The following is a 17,437-nucleotide window of genomic DNA, read 5'->3' as shown; positions in this document are numbered from 1 at the left end:
CATGGCGGAATCAGGGGTGCCCCCCCTTGGAACCCAGGAGAGGGAGGTAGGCAGGGGTCCTAATGGGGCCAAATTGTACATTTTCATCTTTTTCTTGAAAGTGTCATTATGAATTTTTACCAAAGTTGGCAGGTAGTATCCCTAGGGGGAAAGAATCTCATTCCCATCAAATGGGTACCATGCCCCACCTGGGGGGCCCCAGGGGGCCCAAATTTGGACTGAAATTGTAAATTTTCATCTTTTTCTTGAAAACCCTTTCTCAAATTTTCACAAACTTGGCAGGTAGCATCTCTAGGGGAATGAAATCTCAATTCCATCAAATGGGCACCATGCCCCACCTGGGGGCCCCCAGGGGTCCCCCCCCCCCCCCCCATGTAAGGAATCTTTACAGATTTTCTGTGGAACCAGAAGTGATTGAGTTGATACAATAGTCAGTTCAGTGTATATTGATGACTGGGAAAATCAGGGGTGCCCTCCCCCCCCCCCCCCCCCCCACCCCCTTGGGACCCAAGAAAGCGGGATGGGATGGGGGAGGGTCCAAATACGGGCCTAAATTTTCATCTTCTTGCTGAAAACAACATAATGGATTTTCACCAAGCTGAGCAAGTAGCATTCCCATGGGGATAAGATCTCAAAGTGTTTGAATGGACACCATGCTTTCCTTGGGGGCCCCAGGGGATCCAAACCTCCTAAATTAATGAATATTCAATAATATTTTTCTCTAGTTCTAATCAAAAGTGATAGGGCTTTAAGTCTTTTCCCAAGCTGCATAATCCAACGTTATATAAAATACAGTGTACTTGGCAGGTATTTTTACCAGTGTGATGGAATATGTAAATGGACACCATGCCCCCACTCTCAAAGCTACCCCCACCATAAGTTTCCATGTTCTCAGGTAAGAGGCTGCAAGAATGCATGGAAGGTGAATTTGCGATACTCAGGTGAGCGCATGACCTCCGGGTCTCTTTCTTTTTTTTCTTTGTTTTTTGATGCCTTTGCCCTGGAGGGTGCAGGAAGCATTATTTGTTTTTATGTTGTTGCTGCTGTTGTTGTTGTTTTTTTTTTTCAAATAAGTTATTGATATGACAAAATCTGTAGATTTTTCACTGTGTGTGGCCAATTCAAATACATTTGTGCTGATCAATTTCAGATCTTTGTACAATTGCATCATGTGCGTGGGCTGCCATGTGAAATGACAGTCACATTAATCTTGACAGGTTGGATTTAAAAAAAAAAGATTAGTCAGCAACAAGACAGAAATTAATGAAAATGAAAAAGTAGTAAAAAATCAAGTGCTTCTGTATGTGTGTATGTACATGCATGAACCACAGTATTAATACAGATTCAATGTGTGCTGTAATTGTTTTGATGCTTGAGGATTTTTTTTTGAGAGAGAGAGAGAGAGAAAAAAAAATTATCAGAACTATGTGTTATCATAACACAACGTTAGCTCACTACGGTGTGTGAGTATACCATCATGGAGATTAGAGTGCCTGCTAAAGAACAAGGAAAAAACGACTTCAGCCTTGAATCAAGGCTATGTGCAAAGTCCCATTATTGGATGGTATTCTCAATTCAGTGTAATGTGATTCAGTCTACGTATTTCTATCCAGTATCAAATTATTATCTTTTCTTTTCTTTTCTTTTTTTTTTGGGGGGGGGGGTACAATCTGTTCACATGCAGGAGTTCAGTCAACTGACAAAGGAAAGGGTACATAATAAGGTGCAAGAAAACAAAAATATCAAATACAATAATTACAGCAAGAATCATTACAAAACTCAGATGTCTTTGATGAGTCAGACATTTCACATCTTTCTGATCAATTTTGGTCAAATTTCTTTCTTGAAAATGTTGAAAATAGCAGTACAAACTGATAGCACAATACACATTCAGTGATTGATTTAGGCCATTTTCTGTGCCACAGAAAGATGTATTTTTGTTCATTCAAAATACAGCAAGGTATACATCGTAGTTACAATGTGCCATAATCAAGATATGTTTTTAAAAAATAGAAAACAAAAGAAGATTTGTCACAGAAATAAAATTCTTATAGTGGTTATTTTTTGTTTTGTTTTGTTTTTTGTTAGTAATTTGATTTCTTCCTTGATTTCCAGGTACTATTCTCAGGTCCACTGTATATGCTGTATCTGGAGGGAACACATGAAGTATCAATAGGTAAGCTCTTTACCTTGTGTGATTATTGTGTCTTCCAAACAAATGTAATAACCTGCTGATCTTTTTTCCTTCTCGCTCTCCAAAAAAAAAAAGTGCATCATCGGTTTGAACAAAGCCTTCTATGACATTGTGATAATAGCCTCTCATCCTCAACCCCGCTAAAGGGGAATTTGTTTTTTGGAATTCTGTTTTTTATTTTTTTCCCAAAATGGAAAATACTGGTTTTCTCAAATTGATTACTACACATGTCTATTGCAAGAAGGGAGAAATTACTTTTTTTTCCACCAAAAATCAGCCTTTTCAGCCCTCAGAATTAACAGAAACTTCACAAATTCATAATTTTAGATTGGATGGTCCCATTTTCGTCAGATTTCACTAATATGTACATTGTACCGGTACTACCAATATGCCTGCATTCACTAAATCCAGATACATGTATATTTGTTGTGGATTTGTCTAGAGTATTGTGAATAAAGTTGCATTATATATTTGCATTACATCATGACAATAAACGGTTTCCATGACTATTAAAATTGAGATGGAGGGTGGGGAGGGGGATATATACAGACAAAGCCGAACAGGTTCTTCAATTTCATGAACACCGCTGAGAATCTGCTGAATTTTGATTGAAATTACCAGTGTGCTACTATTTCCCCAATACTGTTGTTGGCTGCTGGTTAACAAGGAAAAAAAATGGCATTTGTGCGTAAACAATTTGTGTGAGCACACTTCACTTGCGCATCGTATCAGCTCAAAAGCAATCTCGCGTAAATGTATCGAATACTCACCATGGCAGCACATTGTCGTAGTACGCTGAGTGCGAGGGGTAACCCACTTCTGAGAATGATAGATATTGTGAGGAGAAAAAAAAATGTCGGAATGACATGATCAATTGCAAGTGATTGCCCTCGGTTTAGCTTGAGGACTAGTCTTAGTTCAAGACCGATACATAATTGTAGATTTGTAGAACTAAACTTTTCTGCCACCCATCTATCATCAAAAAAAACAAACAAAAAACAAAGAAAAAGAAAGGAGCATGCCCTCACACTCTGTGAAGTTTTTTCGCACCATGAGATTAATGAGGCAAAACTTCCAACCATCATCCAGTTGTGATGTGATTTTGCTGTAGAAATGACCATCTTGTCCTCATTGAATTTGCAACATTGAATTATCCTCCGTATCCTGTATTGGGAAAATATAAGGTGGAACGTTTTTAATAGATTCATTACAGCTACTCAATATCAGGGAAGAATTAAAGGGATAGTATAGTGTTGATGGAGATGTGGATTAGGCTTTTAACTTTTTGCGAGATACCAAGAAACCACTTATGAAATATTCAATACAGAGCATACCGTTCAAGAGGAATTCAAAGTGTATTAGATGAAAATCACTTTTGAAATGGCTGAGACATCCAAACACGAAGTAAAACAAAGTAATCCTAATAAAAGGCAGGTCCCACCTTTTATTGGGATTGCTCTGTTTTGGATATCTCAGCCATTCCAAAACCAATTTTCATCAAATAAACATTGAATCCCTCTTGGAATTACATTCTCTTTCATATTTAATGAGAGGTTTCTCATTATCTCGCCAAAAAAAAATGTTAGAAACTTAAAATTAGGTCTCAACCAAAACTATACAATCCCTTTAAAATCTGTTGCCAATTTGAGACAAAAACATTTATTCATACCTTTTATAATCTGTTGCCAATTTAAGGAGGAGCAATAGATTTAGGGATTAAGAGGGTCTTGATATTTCTCCAACCAAAATGAACAACAACATATCAATGAAGTATGGCTTACCCAGTATATGAAAATTTTCATTCTACCCCACAAAATACTAGCAATGAATAATGATTACAGTAGAAGGATACCACTGCTCTTGAAGGGTTGAATGATTGTATCAGAGTGCAAAACTGAATTTCTAACTCCCCTCTGAGGTCTGCACTTTAGGAAGTGCTCCCATCTTCCCCCAGAAAGATTGAGGCGGCATTGAAAGTCTCAGAACAAACTTCATCAAGCTCTGGCTTGCACGTTATCCTTTTGAGTTCTGCACACCAGTGGGAGATGAAAAGCCAGCATATTGTTTGTTTGTTTTTTCCATATCTATATCAATTGTTATTGATATTTTGATAGTTAAATTCAAATTTTAACTTTAAGGTTATAAAAACAAATATTTATCTTGATATACAAGTATCTCTTCTGTGGCATCACTAGAACTATTTATGCAACTTTTTTGTTCTTTTCTGATGTATGGGGGTGGGGGAAAGATTTCGGATGCCCTCTACTTTCGATTTCAAAGAGAGAGGAGTGAATGAGAAAAGGCTTTCCTCTTGTGTGACTGGTCTGTCTCGGCATGATGACAGTGTCGACTGGAAGAATGCGTTGAGAAAACTGCAGAGTAAAGATGCCCTTTTGAAAGTAGGACACTTAATCGCAGCCTTCACGTGTATCGTTGCTATCAAGATGGGAGACGAGACGTTGATTAATGGAGCGATATCTCGAATGACAAGTGTGGGGGAGATTTCATTTCATTAAGTACTCTGTGATGTGTTTCTGTTATCGTTACTCTTGACTCGTCCAATTTGTGATACGGTGAATGTCGTCTTACTGTGCGTATTTCTTTCTCTTTTTTGTGCATTTTTGTCTCGTTTTCCTTTGCAGCTGACAAAGGTGCCTTTTCTTCCCTGTGGAACAACAACCACACGCGAATGCTGTGGCTACGAAATTATTTGATTGTGAGTATGATCGCGCATGACAACGACGGTCGGTATGATTTGTGGTCCTTACCGGTGCTGCTTTTCTTGTTTTATCGTAACAAAAAAAAAAATTGATTACCCACTCTGTCTCGATTTCTCCGTCTCTGTCGCTCCATCTCCTTTTTTCTGCCGCTCTCCCTTTTTTGTTGTCTTGTGTGGAAGCAGAGGCAAATTCCTTCCACCGATTTCATGCTCACTTTTTCCTCCTCCCCTCCCAATCTGTCTCCGTCACTCTCTACCCATCGCATTTCTTCCCCTCTCTTGGTCTCCCGTATACCCCTCCTCCCTCCTCTTCTCTATTTCTCTCTCACTTTTTGTCTTTAGAGTATGAATTTTCTCTGCTTATGCAAGCCTTCCATTAAAGTCACAGATAAACCACCTTAACTCCAGAAGTGCTTAATCAAAGCATGCCTGGCATAACCATCTAAATAATGTAGAAGGCACTCTCTTAAAGCATGCCCTGTGGCTAATATTAGGCTATCAGTGATGTAACTTCCATTTTATGCAAATTTGTCTTTCAACCATTGCCTTGACCCATTGAAATCCATGGCGTGGGTTTGAAGTCTGTGACTTTTTTGTTTGATTGTTTGTGTGTTTGTTGTTTCTTAATGAGCAAGGCTTTTTTGAATAAGTATTGCAATCTTTTCCCATGGGTCTGGCAGTAAAGCAGCTCAGATTAACTTTGGTGAAAATCCAAGCAGTGTAGTGCATGCCCGAGAGTGGCATTCCCACCTGGCAGATGTGTATGGTTTGCATTTAGAGGGAAAATTGTTACCACAAAATGAGGAAAAAACAAACAAACAAGGAATCAAAGCAAAAACAATAGCAAGTGAGAAGGGGAAAAATATAAGCAATGAAAACTAGCTGTGTGGGTGCAGTTTTGAATCCCGGAAAGATGAGAAGCTTTCACTTTGATCATATTTTGTCTCTATGTGTGAGGGAGGACGACCTTGTCTGAGATTAAAGGGATGGTATAGTATTGGTGGAGATGAGGATTGGCTTTTTAACTTTTAACTTTAAGTAAGGATTAACTAGGTGGACCCATTTCACCTGTATTGGGTCCTCACTTAAAATCAAGGGGTGCGACCTTTTGTTGGTTTTGTGATACACAGTCACATAGATAATGTCCGCGAACAGCTGATGACTTCACAGGAGTGCTCCTGTTCTCAATAGATTCGCACACAGCAATCACCAGGAGAGAAGTCATTTTTTCATTGTCTCAGTTATTTCACTCTGTGAGTTTGTAATGTAAGGCCTTTCTGCCAATATGGGATTTGCTTGCATTCTGCCTCCATGGTTTGGGATGTATAATGCCTCTGCTATGGGGAAGGGGCACATATTACATTCGGTTGTGTATGGTTCATCCTGTATACGTCAGAAGCTATTTGTGAGTTTATATTGGAATGCCACTGCAGTGTTTACAAAATCTTGCTTTGGCCAGTGTTTTAGAAAGTCTCTACATTGGGGATGAGATTATGATACTGATTCAGTGCTTTTTATAGGGAGAGCCCAAGCAGATAATCAGTTTTGAGATTTTTGGGATGGATGCTTGCTTTGTTTATTGAGATTGCTGAGGAGACTAAAGTAGTATCTTGATGCCAAGCGAGTTACAAATGTAACAGTTGGTGTAAATCAGGGAGATGTAAAGGGGGGGGGGTTCTTCATTCTGAATCTCAAGAATATTTCATAATCTGAATTTTCTTTCTTCCTCGAGTGATATTGTGCCTTTTAAATACATAGGTAGGTTTAGTTTTCCATTCTGTCCTTGATTATGCTGTTCTTTCTTTCTTCCGCAAGGAGTTGTTCCTTTGAAGTTTTAGAACTAAAAAGCACTGAGAAACAAAAAATGAAAGGGCCAATCACATTGTCAATTGGTAATCAACTCTGCATGTATGTGGGATGCAATGAGTAAAATTGCCCAGTAGGACACCTGTGCAAATGAGCAGCCTTCGGGCAGCATGGACTTAACCCGTTGAGGACGAGTCCCGAGTACACTTGGGCAAGTGTCTATGGGAAATGTGTGTTGTAGCAAAATCAGCCCGTCCTCAACGGGTTAAAATTGCTTGTGATATGTCTTTTTAAGAGACAGCCTTCTTTCCTCATTGGTTTATCCATGCAGGCTCCATTTACTGAAGAGTTTGTATTCCGAGCATGTATGCTACCCCTCCTTGTGCCTTGCTTAGGCTGTCCGACAGCCGTCATCGTGTGCCCATTATTCTTCGGTGTAGGTGAGTTTCTCCACCGACAAAGCCTCGTTTTGGAGTATAATTACAAAAGTGTTGTTTATATATGTGTTGATGAATTAATCTGTGTGTGGGTTTCAATGCCTGTGTTCTCTTTTTCTTTGCTGTTGGTGCTGTTGTGTGTGTGTGTGTGTGTGTGTGTGTGTTTGTGTTTGTGTTTGTGTGTCAGTTTATGGGGGGGGGGGGTATGTGCATGTGTTTGTGTGTGTGTGGAGGGGGGGGGGGATATCCTCTACATTGGCTTGTTTGAGTACAGAAACTCACGGGAGGGGTCATACTGAAAAGCCTAAGTAAGCAATGTTCCTCCATAGATCAATGTTCTGTTTAACTGCATTTGCTCTGTGTGTGTGTGTGTGTGTGTGTGTGTGTGTGTGTGTGTGTGTGTGTGTATGTGTGTGCGTATCTTTGATTGTGTTTAGTGTTTTGGTTTGGTTTTTGCTTTGTTCCTTTTAAAATTGTATTGCCATATAATGTAAATTTCTCTCACATAGGTGATTTATCAGTAAAGGAAAACTTATCTCCACAGAGATAAATGTTTTGAAGAAGGCAGTGACACAAAAGGAATAGATTTGTGAGAATTTGATTGAATTCAGACTTTGGCTACCATCTAAAAGTTTCAACAGTTTAAACTTGAGTATTATTCGAAAATCATTATCATCATGGTCAACTCAAAATAGTTATAAATATCAATAATGCAAATCTTTATGGGGATTTCAACATCAAATACAAGAAAATGGTGTACTAAGAGAACATGAAGGCCTTGTTAGAAATCTTGACTGTTTACCTGCAGTAGCAGTACAGGTAATAACATGGAGAGCCCATGAAGAAAAGTTATGAGGATTCCTACACTGTTGTGTGGCCAGGCCATGCACTGTTCCAATGAGTTTTCTTATCCTATGACTTGACACTGGTTATGATATTAAAAAGTCTGTGCCTTTTCCTATGACTTACTGGTTATGATATTCAAAAGTCTGCTATAGTTTATTGAAAGACTCTGTTTATTTTACTCAAAATGTCACCGGTCATTTGCCTTTGATTTCTTATTTTCCATTCAACCCATTACTTGCCAATGCGTGAAGTTGATTTGGAGATTCCTTGATAGGAGGGAGCGGGTAAAAAAAAAAAAAAAAAAAAAAAAAAAAAAAAAATATATATATATATATATATATATATATATATATATATATATATATATAATATATCTATATCGCTGAGGATACTTTCTCAGTTAACCCGCTCTGTGTCATATATATATATATATATATATATATATAATATAATATATCTATATCGCTGAGGATACTTTCTCAGTTAACCCGCTCTGTGTCAGGGGTTTTAGATGGAGTATACAATGCTGTGGTGTTTTATATGCCAGTCGGCCCTCACAAGATTAAAGGACAAGTTCACCTTCATAAACATAAGGATTGAGAGAATGTAGCAATATTAGTAGAACACATCATTGAAAGTTTGAGGAAAATCGGACAATCCGTTCAAGAGTTATGAATTTTTGAAGTTTTTGTGCAGTAACCGCTGGATGAGAAGACTACTGCAGTGTGTGAATAACTTAGATGTCACATGCGTACAACAATATAAGGAAAATATAAAGAGAATTTCACAAAATTTCATCTTTTGAAAAAAGCACACATTCCCCCAACTCGTTACCAACAAATGTTATGGGTAATATTATTCCCCCTACCTTTAGAAAGAAGCAAGTCAAGTGCTCTATTATTATGCGAAAAAAGTAAAAATATGTTGAATTTTCTTTATATTTTCTTCATACTGTTGTACGCATATGACTCACAAGCTGTAGTAGTCTCCTCATCCAGCGGTTCCAACACAAAAATTTAAAAAATTCATAACTTTTGCATCGATTGTCCAATTTTCCTCAAACTTTCACTGATGTGTTCTACTAATATTGTTGCATTCTCTCAATCCTTATGTTTATGAAGGTGAACTTGTCCTTTAATTGGTAGCTTTCTTACAGCTTCCATGCATAGAGTCCATTGTTTTAAAAGTTATGTACAGAGTCTGCTACCTACATTGCCGTCATGCCTCTTATACTGATAACAATGCATGCCGGGTGGTTTACTACAGTTGATGATTGCTGCAACTGATTGACAAATTGCCCTCCATGGACGAAAATAAACACTGACTATTCAGTTTGTTAGTAGTAGCCATCATGAAAAAATTGTGGTCATACCATGGATCTACAGTAGGTCCATGGTCATATATTATATTTGGGTTGGACTTGAACCACTGACCTCCCTGATTGCTAGACAGGTGTCATATCCACTAGACTACCAAACTTTCGCCCGATAGCCAGCGATGGTTCTGATCCCGTGTAGCAGCGGGTACTGCATTTTTATATTCAAATTAACAATTCTTGCTTTAAGTTGTTGTGTGCCCATGATTTTTGTCATGGTTACTATTAAGATGCTAAATTATTGCTGTGTATTTACATCAATGAGGGGCATATTGTCAATCACGTGAAATAGAAAAAAAAAACAACTTGACACACGAATCATTCCCTTAAAGGCGCATAGTCCCGGTGGTAGTGTAGAGGGCGCTGTTGATGATACTGCCGATCACCGTTAGCATAGATACGAAGATTGCCGAAGTTGAGCTGTCTTCAAGAGTAAAGCGTGTAGGTGTTGCTAGGTAACGTTGCCTTCATTGTCTTCTCTGCGCATCACGCAGTCAGTAGTAATGCCAGGGTGCGTGCATATGTGCTTCTTAGTATGACATCACAAAAGAAGTTTGCTAAAGCTGTTGTCCCCCTCAGCCGAATCATGAGCCGAACTGTGATCGGACTTCTTTGGACTCAGGGAAATAGGTCAAAGCGTAAGTGCTAAAGGGGAGTCGATAGCATAGGTCTCTAGATATAGGAAACTTGTCACCCGCGTACACATTCAACTAAACCACCGGGACTATGTGCCTTTAAGTTGGTGATTGGTTTCTCAGTTCTGTGGGTGTCCCCTGTTTCTCATAAATGTATTGGTATCTGGCTCAGCCTTTCCTCCCATGTCATGGATCACCCTGCTTCTATTTGCAGCTCATATACACCACATCATTGAGCGGTTAAGATTCGGCATGGAACCTCTATCAGCGATTATTCTAACAGCATGTGAGTATTGGTTTATTTCTCCACTGTGAAAATGACATACAAAACAAAACGAAACAAACAAACAAAATTTGCAAAAAAGAGAAAGAAATATAAATGACTAAATGCTCACTTCAGGTGTGTAAAAAAATACTCCTTGGCTTATTGCACAATACCTTGAAGGGGAATTCCATCTCAGTTAAAAGCTAGACTTATAAGAAATAATAGAATTTTACAAGCATAGCGGTGAAAATTCAATTAAAGATTTTATAGAAATTAGAGAAATTATAAGTTTTGTTAATTTACATTAGAAAGTTCATGAAGAATCATTGTGAATATGGAAATTACCAAGCTGATCAGATCATCCATTACTTCACAATTTTCCTTGACTTGTGTGATTTTTTGCTGAAAATTCAATTTATCTGCTACAAAAGTATCACACATAAATGTTATTCCTTTGCTGAATAACTTTGACATGATTATTAGTTACATACAATCAGATTTTAGACTGAGGCATTGCATTTGAGCAAAGTAGAGATAAAAAAGAGAAATTTCCAGATTTTATGTACGTGCCATATGGCAAGTTGTGAAGTTATGACATGATCAAACCCACCTGTTTCCATATTCATATTGACCTTTCAAAACAGTCTTGGGAAAATAAGCAAAACTTAAATGTTCACAACTTCCCTTAATATTAAATGCAATTTTGATCAAATTTTCACTGTTGTGCTTGTAAAATTTCACTTTTCCCTGTCAGACTAAACCTCAAACTGGGCTATGTCTTGTACAATATCCCTTTAGAGACACTGTGTGTTGTGTGTGCATTATCCATCCATGAATGTTCGAAAAAGGGGAGGTTTGACCTTTGTTTTCATTATTTTTGAATTGCTGTATCGGTGATGCGATACACTCCCTGAGCAAAGCTGTGAAGAAAGCAAAAATGTGATTGCCCCAGCGATGTATGTCATCAGAGTTTTGTGTGAAAATTTTTGACCTTTTGAGGGGAGTTTCTTTCTCAGCATTTGGAAAGGGCTGAGGGCAGGACTTACGTCAGGATTTCATGCTTACATGCCAGTCAGACAATTAGAAGCCATATGACTTAGTACGCTCTTGCCTGTAAGTGATTTCAGTAATCTAGTTCCTATCCATCACGTAATCTGACGGATGAAAAATGGGCCATTAACCGCCCTGACATGGCTCGTGTGACTAATTCATTTTTGTTATGATCCTGGTTATGGGCTTGTTTGGTCTATGTTTTCAGAGAAATTGTTAAATTTTTATTTGTTACTTTCCAGTTATTACCAGCTTGCCATTTGTGGGCAGGAAAAGGGAGCTTAATGGCTTGTTTCGTAAAAGCGCTTCTCTGTTTATGTAATGGTTATCTAATCCCTACAACTTTTCCTTACATAAAATGTCAAAAAAAAAAAAAAAAACACCCAAACTTACATCATTCTATTATTTCCATTTTTAAAGAAAAGTTATATGAATCTTTGTCGCTCCTTATCAATGACAAAAGCAACAGCACACAATGTTGTTAGTCAAGCACAAAAGTCTTCCAAGATCCAGCAACTTCATTGCACTATTTGGGGGTTTATTTGTTTGTTTGTTTACATGTTTAACTTGTCGTAATTTGAAAGGAACTGCTATGTAGGACGGAAGGTATTTCATACAATTTGTAGTATCATCGACTTTTCAGTTATATTTTTACCAAAGGAAGTTGGTCTAAAGTTGGTGCAGCTTTGCACAATCTGTAATGTTCTGGGGCAATTTCTGGTTTGTTTGTTCGTTTGTTTGTTGTCGTTTTTTTGCCTGTTTGTTTCTTTGATTTTACAGGAGTGTGGTGTGTACATGTGTCATGGTTACATGTGTCATGGTTACATGTTACCATTTTATTAAAGTCATGTCAGCATGACCAAGACTGAGCTACCAATATGGGACGATTTTAAGAAAGCTTACGGCAGAAATACCAACAGTCTCATATTTCATGCCAAGCATATTTGCATTTTTGTGATCACAGATGGTTAGAATCAATCATTCCAAATGAAATTCTGATTGCTTTCACAGTTTTCCAGTCTTGCTATACAACTGTTTTCGGTGCCTACTCAGCATTCTTGTTTGTTAGAACTGGTGAGTATACTACATGTGGTACCACCGTACATTTGGTGAGCAGAAAATGTGCGGATTTCTTGGGATGTAAACAGCAGTTATGACTGCGTAGATTGTTGGCTCAGCTGGTTTGCATGTGCTAATGATTCAAAGATAGTCTTGTCAATGCCAGTCACATTGGCTTGCAATTCTGCCACACACCATCACATGCAAGTATGTCTCGTGCAAGTCATAAAAATGTGCAAATTCATAGAAAAATAGTACCCAAAACAAATATAAATACTATAAAACATGATATTTTGGCAGCATGAAATTTTTGCAGTTGCCTCTAACATTCCATGCATATAGTGTAGACAAGAACTTTCACGTGCATTTTAATTTTGCAAATCTTGGCTCTCATGAAATTCACAAAATTAAAATGCACGCGAACATTTCTCGTTTTACACTATGTGTGAATTTTATTGCGCAAGTCAAAATTAATGTAACGATGAAGGATTTTCCTCTGGTCCCTTTAGATTATTCCGTGAAGTAGAATACCGGGTAATGGATTTCCCATCTTTTCTCAGTCTCACAATGGAAAGAGAATTTCTACCCGCTGCATAATCGTTCATATCCTAGCTTTATCAGCTTTACTTGTAATGTCACATATTTAAACTAATCTTCCCATTTACTCAGTTTTGTATGAAGTATGATTGTGACAAATGCTCTTCATTCTATATACTGATTCTATATTCATATAATGATTCTATATTCCAAACTTTTAATTTAGATAGTATCATAGTACTACAAGCTCATGCATTAGTTGTGTAATGTGAATAAAACAGTGATTTCATTTTTGTCATTAAAATTTTCATTGTTTTTTTTTTGGGAAAAAAATATATATAGGTCACTTAGCTGGCCCATTCATCTGCCACTCATTCTGCAACTACATGGGTTTCCCCGAGATTGGCCAGGTCTTCAACCACAGCCCCCGCAACCGTGCAATAATCATCGCCACCTTCGTCGTGGGCCTCGTCCTCTTTCTCTTCCTCCTCCACCCTCTGACCACGCCTGAGTGGTTCAGCAACTCCATCTACCGGGACGACCCCGTCGCTGGCACCCGAACTCTCTGATAGATCCTGGATTACAGAAAGTATTTTTTTTTTTTTTTTTTTTTTTTTTTAACGGTTCAAGAGGTTATGTGCAAAAAGAAAAAAAAAAATGCCTAGCAGAGTCATGGCAATCTGCTTATTTCAGTCCTTGAAAAGAGAAAGAATATTTTTGAAGCTGCAGAATGCCTTTTTGCAATATCAACAAGTTTGCAAGTCTTGTTATATTGTTTTTGTTTTACTTTGCCATTTGTGTTCAACAAACGGCTATTTAGTGATAGCATCATTGTAGCAAGAGAAAATGAGAAATGTGTGAACATATAAAAAATACATTGATTCAGCTGAAGATGAGTACAGTAGGCATAGGGAGGTGCACTCAGCCAAAATCTTCCTACAGCACTTTTCAACAACAAGCTCATATGCAGTTCTCCTCTGGGAAGCAGTTTGCTGTAAGATGTACAACTACAGTGACACATGCTACAACACTGATTTCTTGCCTTTTTCTGGTATTGGGGCCATTGAAAGTGGCCAGCTATTCTTGAGGGCAGAACTTCATAGGGCGAGTGGGAACCCCATGGGTTCGTCACACTTTGACCTGAAAAACGAAAGGTTGCTCTGTGTGAGGCTACGATGGAAACGGGTTTACCGCAATCTATTAACTGAAGTGACAACTCATTGCGCAATCGTCTTGCAGTGTTTTCAAATTTTGCTACAGTCGTGACATGTTTTTTTTAGGACTAGACATCTTTCCTTCGCGAGGAATAGATGTCATACCAATTGAAAAGGGAGGGATGCACACAGATACGTATTATGTGATGTTGCATCTCGCCGAGTTGACACTTTTCCTTCCCTAGAATTGTTGTTGTGTGAGTTCTTTCTTTGTCTTTTATTTCTTCTTGAAAACCAACATTTCCCTCCTCGATCAATCAAAGCAACAATGAAACAGAATTTATGATGACCATGCAGATATTTTTGTTTTCAAACTCATTTGATAGCTAGCTTGCAACTGAAAGTGAGTTCTGGGTCATCATTTTTACTACCATCTCAGGAAGGTCATTTCATGTGATAGACAACACTCAGTTCTTCCTCTATCATGGACTAATATGTCAGAAATATAGATGAAAAATGACAAACTACCATCACTCTTTTATTTTCTTTAACCCGTTGAGGACAGAGTGAATCGGACTGATTTTGCTATTTAACACGCATTTCCCACAGACACCTGCCCGAGTATTCTTGGGGCTCTTCTTCCACGGGTTAATCATGCAACCCAGAGAAAAATCGAAAAAGTCAAGCCTGAGAACTGTCTTTGGTTTGAGGTCCACGTGTGGCTTATTCTTACAGAATTATCATTCAGGTTCCTAATTTTGCAAGGTTGAAGGTCATGTGAAAATGTAAGATGTTTGCAGGATGAATTTAGGTCTGTGCTTTTGGCCTGAGCAGGTGGTGTGTGTAATAGGACAATTCATGTAATTGCAGAAGGTGGGAAGGTATGAAAGTAAGTTGATAAGAGGATGGTAGGGGGGTGGTATTGCAGGTAGAAAATTCCCAATTAAAGATGGGATTCATGTGGGTGTATGCTCTCAAGCAAATTGCCAACCATCCACATTAGAAACTAGAGAGGGGCCGTCAAAGGCGGCAGACCCACGCCTAAGTACAAAGTCGGGGTAAACATAATGTGCATTCGGTCATCTACCAGAATTCGGCCACTTAATTGCCAGTGTGCTTTATCACCAGCCAGTGAGTTCTACCAAAGATCGTACACTGAAGTGTACGATCTTTGGTTCTACAGTCACATCACACGCAAATCACATAATTACACATACGGTATTAACACTCATTCACGTACAGGAAAGTCCTTAAGTCTCCTCCAAAAATCCATCGAAAATCCCAAATTCCACCGTCAAAAGTGCAGAATCGGAACTTTTCCAAGCGCGCGCGAATTAAGTCCAGTTTTAAGAGTATTGTCTACGCGACGGGTCGCGGAAAAAGCGCTAAAAATCGAGAAATACGCCGTTTTCTTGCGGGATATTTTGATTATAGCAAGCCGAGAGTGTGATGATATCAAAGGTCGTATGAGTGTACGATCTTTGATGGTATCCACAAAAGCAAAAAAGAAAAACAAAATTTACGTACCCCCTAGGCAATTACCCCTATGATTAGTGTCTACGGGAATTATTCAATGCAAGGGTTGAATGCAAATGTCTACTGCACCAGTATTCGGCCACCAACGAGCGCCGCAACGTCCCCGGTGCAATTTTGCACCAACAGTGTAGAGCGCGATGCATTTTCAGCGGCCTTGCACACGCATTGACATTGAGCACGCATATCGTGCAGTGTGACTGCGACCGAGCAAAATGCTCCTCCAACGAAAAAAACAATCAATGTTAATTTGAAAAATCATCAAATATCAAAGGTCGTATGAGTGTACGATCTTTGATGGTATCCACAAAAGCAAAAAAGAAAAACAAAATTTACGTACCCCCTAGGCAATTACCCCTATGATTAGTGTCTACGGGAATTATTCAATGCAAGGGTTGAATGCAAATGTCTACTGCACCAGTATTAGCCCACCAACGAGCGCCGCAACGTCCCCGGTGCAATTTTGCACCAACAGTGTAGAGCGCGATGCATTTTCAGCGGCCTTGCACACGCATTGACATTGAGCGCGCATATCGTGCAGTGTGACTGCGACCGAGCAAAATGCTCCTCCAACGAAAAAAACAATCAATGTTGATTTGAAAAATCATCAAAATACGGGCCAGTTTGTGATGACGGAGAACGAACTTTCATAAATCTAGAAGGACATAGTCCCTCAAATAGGCCTAAACGTAAATTTCGGAATTCTTACGAACATTTGAGCAGCGAAGTCGGATCGTTGGGGAGTTTATGTCTTCGTATGGTAGCGGAAAATCGCAAAGTGAGAAACGGGAAATTTTCGGAATGGTCACTATACCATGGGGTCAAAACTTCAAGGTCACACAGAATTTGCAAGGGTCAACCGATTATCACCAAAATCTAATCGATTCTTTCCTGTCATTATCCAAACATTCCCTGAACATTTCGTGCAAATCCGTTTTCCCGTTCTCTTGTTATCTTGTACACAAACAAACAAACAAACAAACAAACAAACAAACATACAAACAAACAAACAAACAAACAAACAAACAAACAAAAAAAAAACAAAAAAACAAACAAACAAACAAACAAACAAACAAACATACGGAACCCTTTACATAACCCCCTGCCGATTTTCATCGGCGTGGGTAAATATTTCAGGGATATGCATGTCTGGACTCAGAGTCCACATTGGACTGTTTATATGTCTGTGCATTTTACAGCATGTGTTCATGTTTGCCTGTTTTGGTAGTGTACCCATTTGATATTCATAAAATCAGGTCAGGAGAATAGACTTTTATTTTAAGGCATTTTTCAGCACCTTGATTGAAATCTAGCTCACTTGTAGGAAATAATGGCATTTCAAAGCGTGGTATTTCAAGTCATTGAGTTAAGACATTGTCAGTTTTAAAACCATTCACGTTGACCCTGTTGCAATAGTAAAACAGATAAAGCTGGGTGTAAGTGAAATTTGGCCATTGTTCTATCTGAAATGAGTGGCAAGGTTTGGGATTGCTTCATGCCACAATTATGGGCGATACGCTCTGGCCTCATTGTAAAGGCTCAACAGCTTGGCTGTAGGAGAGAAAAACATGATGATCACTATGTGTGTGTGCACATGTGTTTTCACACTTGTAGACATTAAATAGGCACAAGAAAATTCCACTAGAATCCAGAATTCTCCTTAAAATCTTGTCCAGATTTCTCTCCCCATAATACTAATGGCATTATTTGTGATCCTGCATCACAAAACCAAAAAAAAAGTCGCCAGACATAGATTTTTAGTTATGGGCAGATTCTGAAAGAGCAGACTTTAAGCTTTAAAATGATGTGTAACTCAATTCAAATGGA

General features: G+C 38.5%; 1 protein-coding gene across 1 annotated transcript in view; it reads left to right on the top strand.

The window, feature by feature from the left end:
- The window catches only part of LOC139735733 (CAAX prenyl protease 2-like), a 46,923-nt gene extending 33,426 nt beyond the window's left edge, over nt 1-13,497 (top strand). The window contains exons 4-9 of the mRNA XM_071646482.1: nt 2,116-2,176; nt 4,837-4,910; nt 7,051-7,159; nt 10,227-10,298; nt 12,339-12,401; nt 13,266-13,497. Coding sequence (XP_071502583.1) covers nt 2,116-2,176; nt 4,837-4,910; nt 7,051-7,159; nt 10,227-10,298; nt 12,339-12,401; nt 13,266-13,492 — 606 coding nt within the window. The 3' untranslated portion in view covers nt 13,493-13,497. The remainder of the gene's footprint in view (nt 1-2,115; nt 2,177-4,836; nt 4,911-7,050; nt 7,160-10,226; nt 10,299-12,338; nt 12,402-13,265) is intronic.
- Nucleotides 13,498-17,437: the final 3,940 nt, after the last annotated feature.

Source organism: Diadema antillarum, unplaced genomic scaffold (genome assembly GCF_040938485.1).
Source record: "Diadema antillarum isolate AM-2024a unplaced genomic scaffold, OU_Dant_1.0 seq00000595_RagTag, whole genome shotgun sequence".
In the NCBI taxonomy this organism is placed as follows: Eukaryota; Metazoa; Echinodermata; class Echinoidea; order Diadematoida; family Diadematidae; genus Diadema; species Diadema antillarum.
This window is presented reverse-complemented; position numbering and strand designations above follow the sequence as displayed.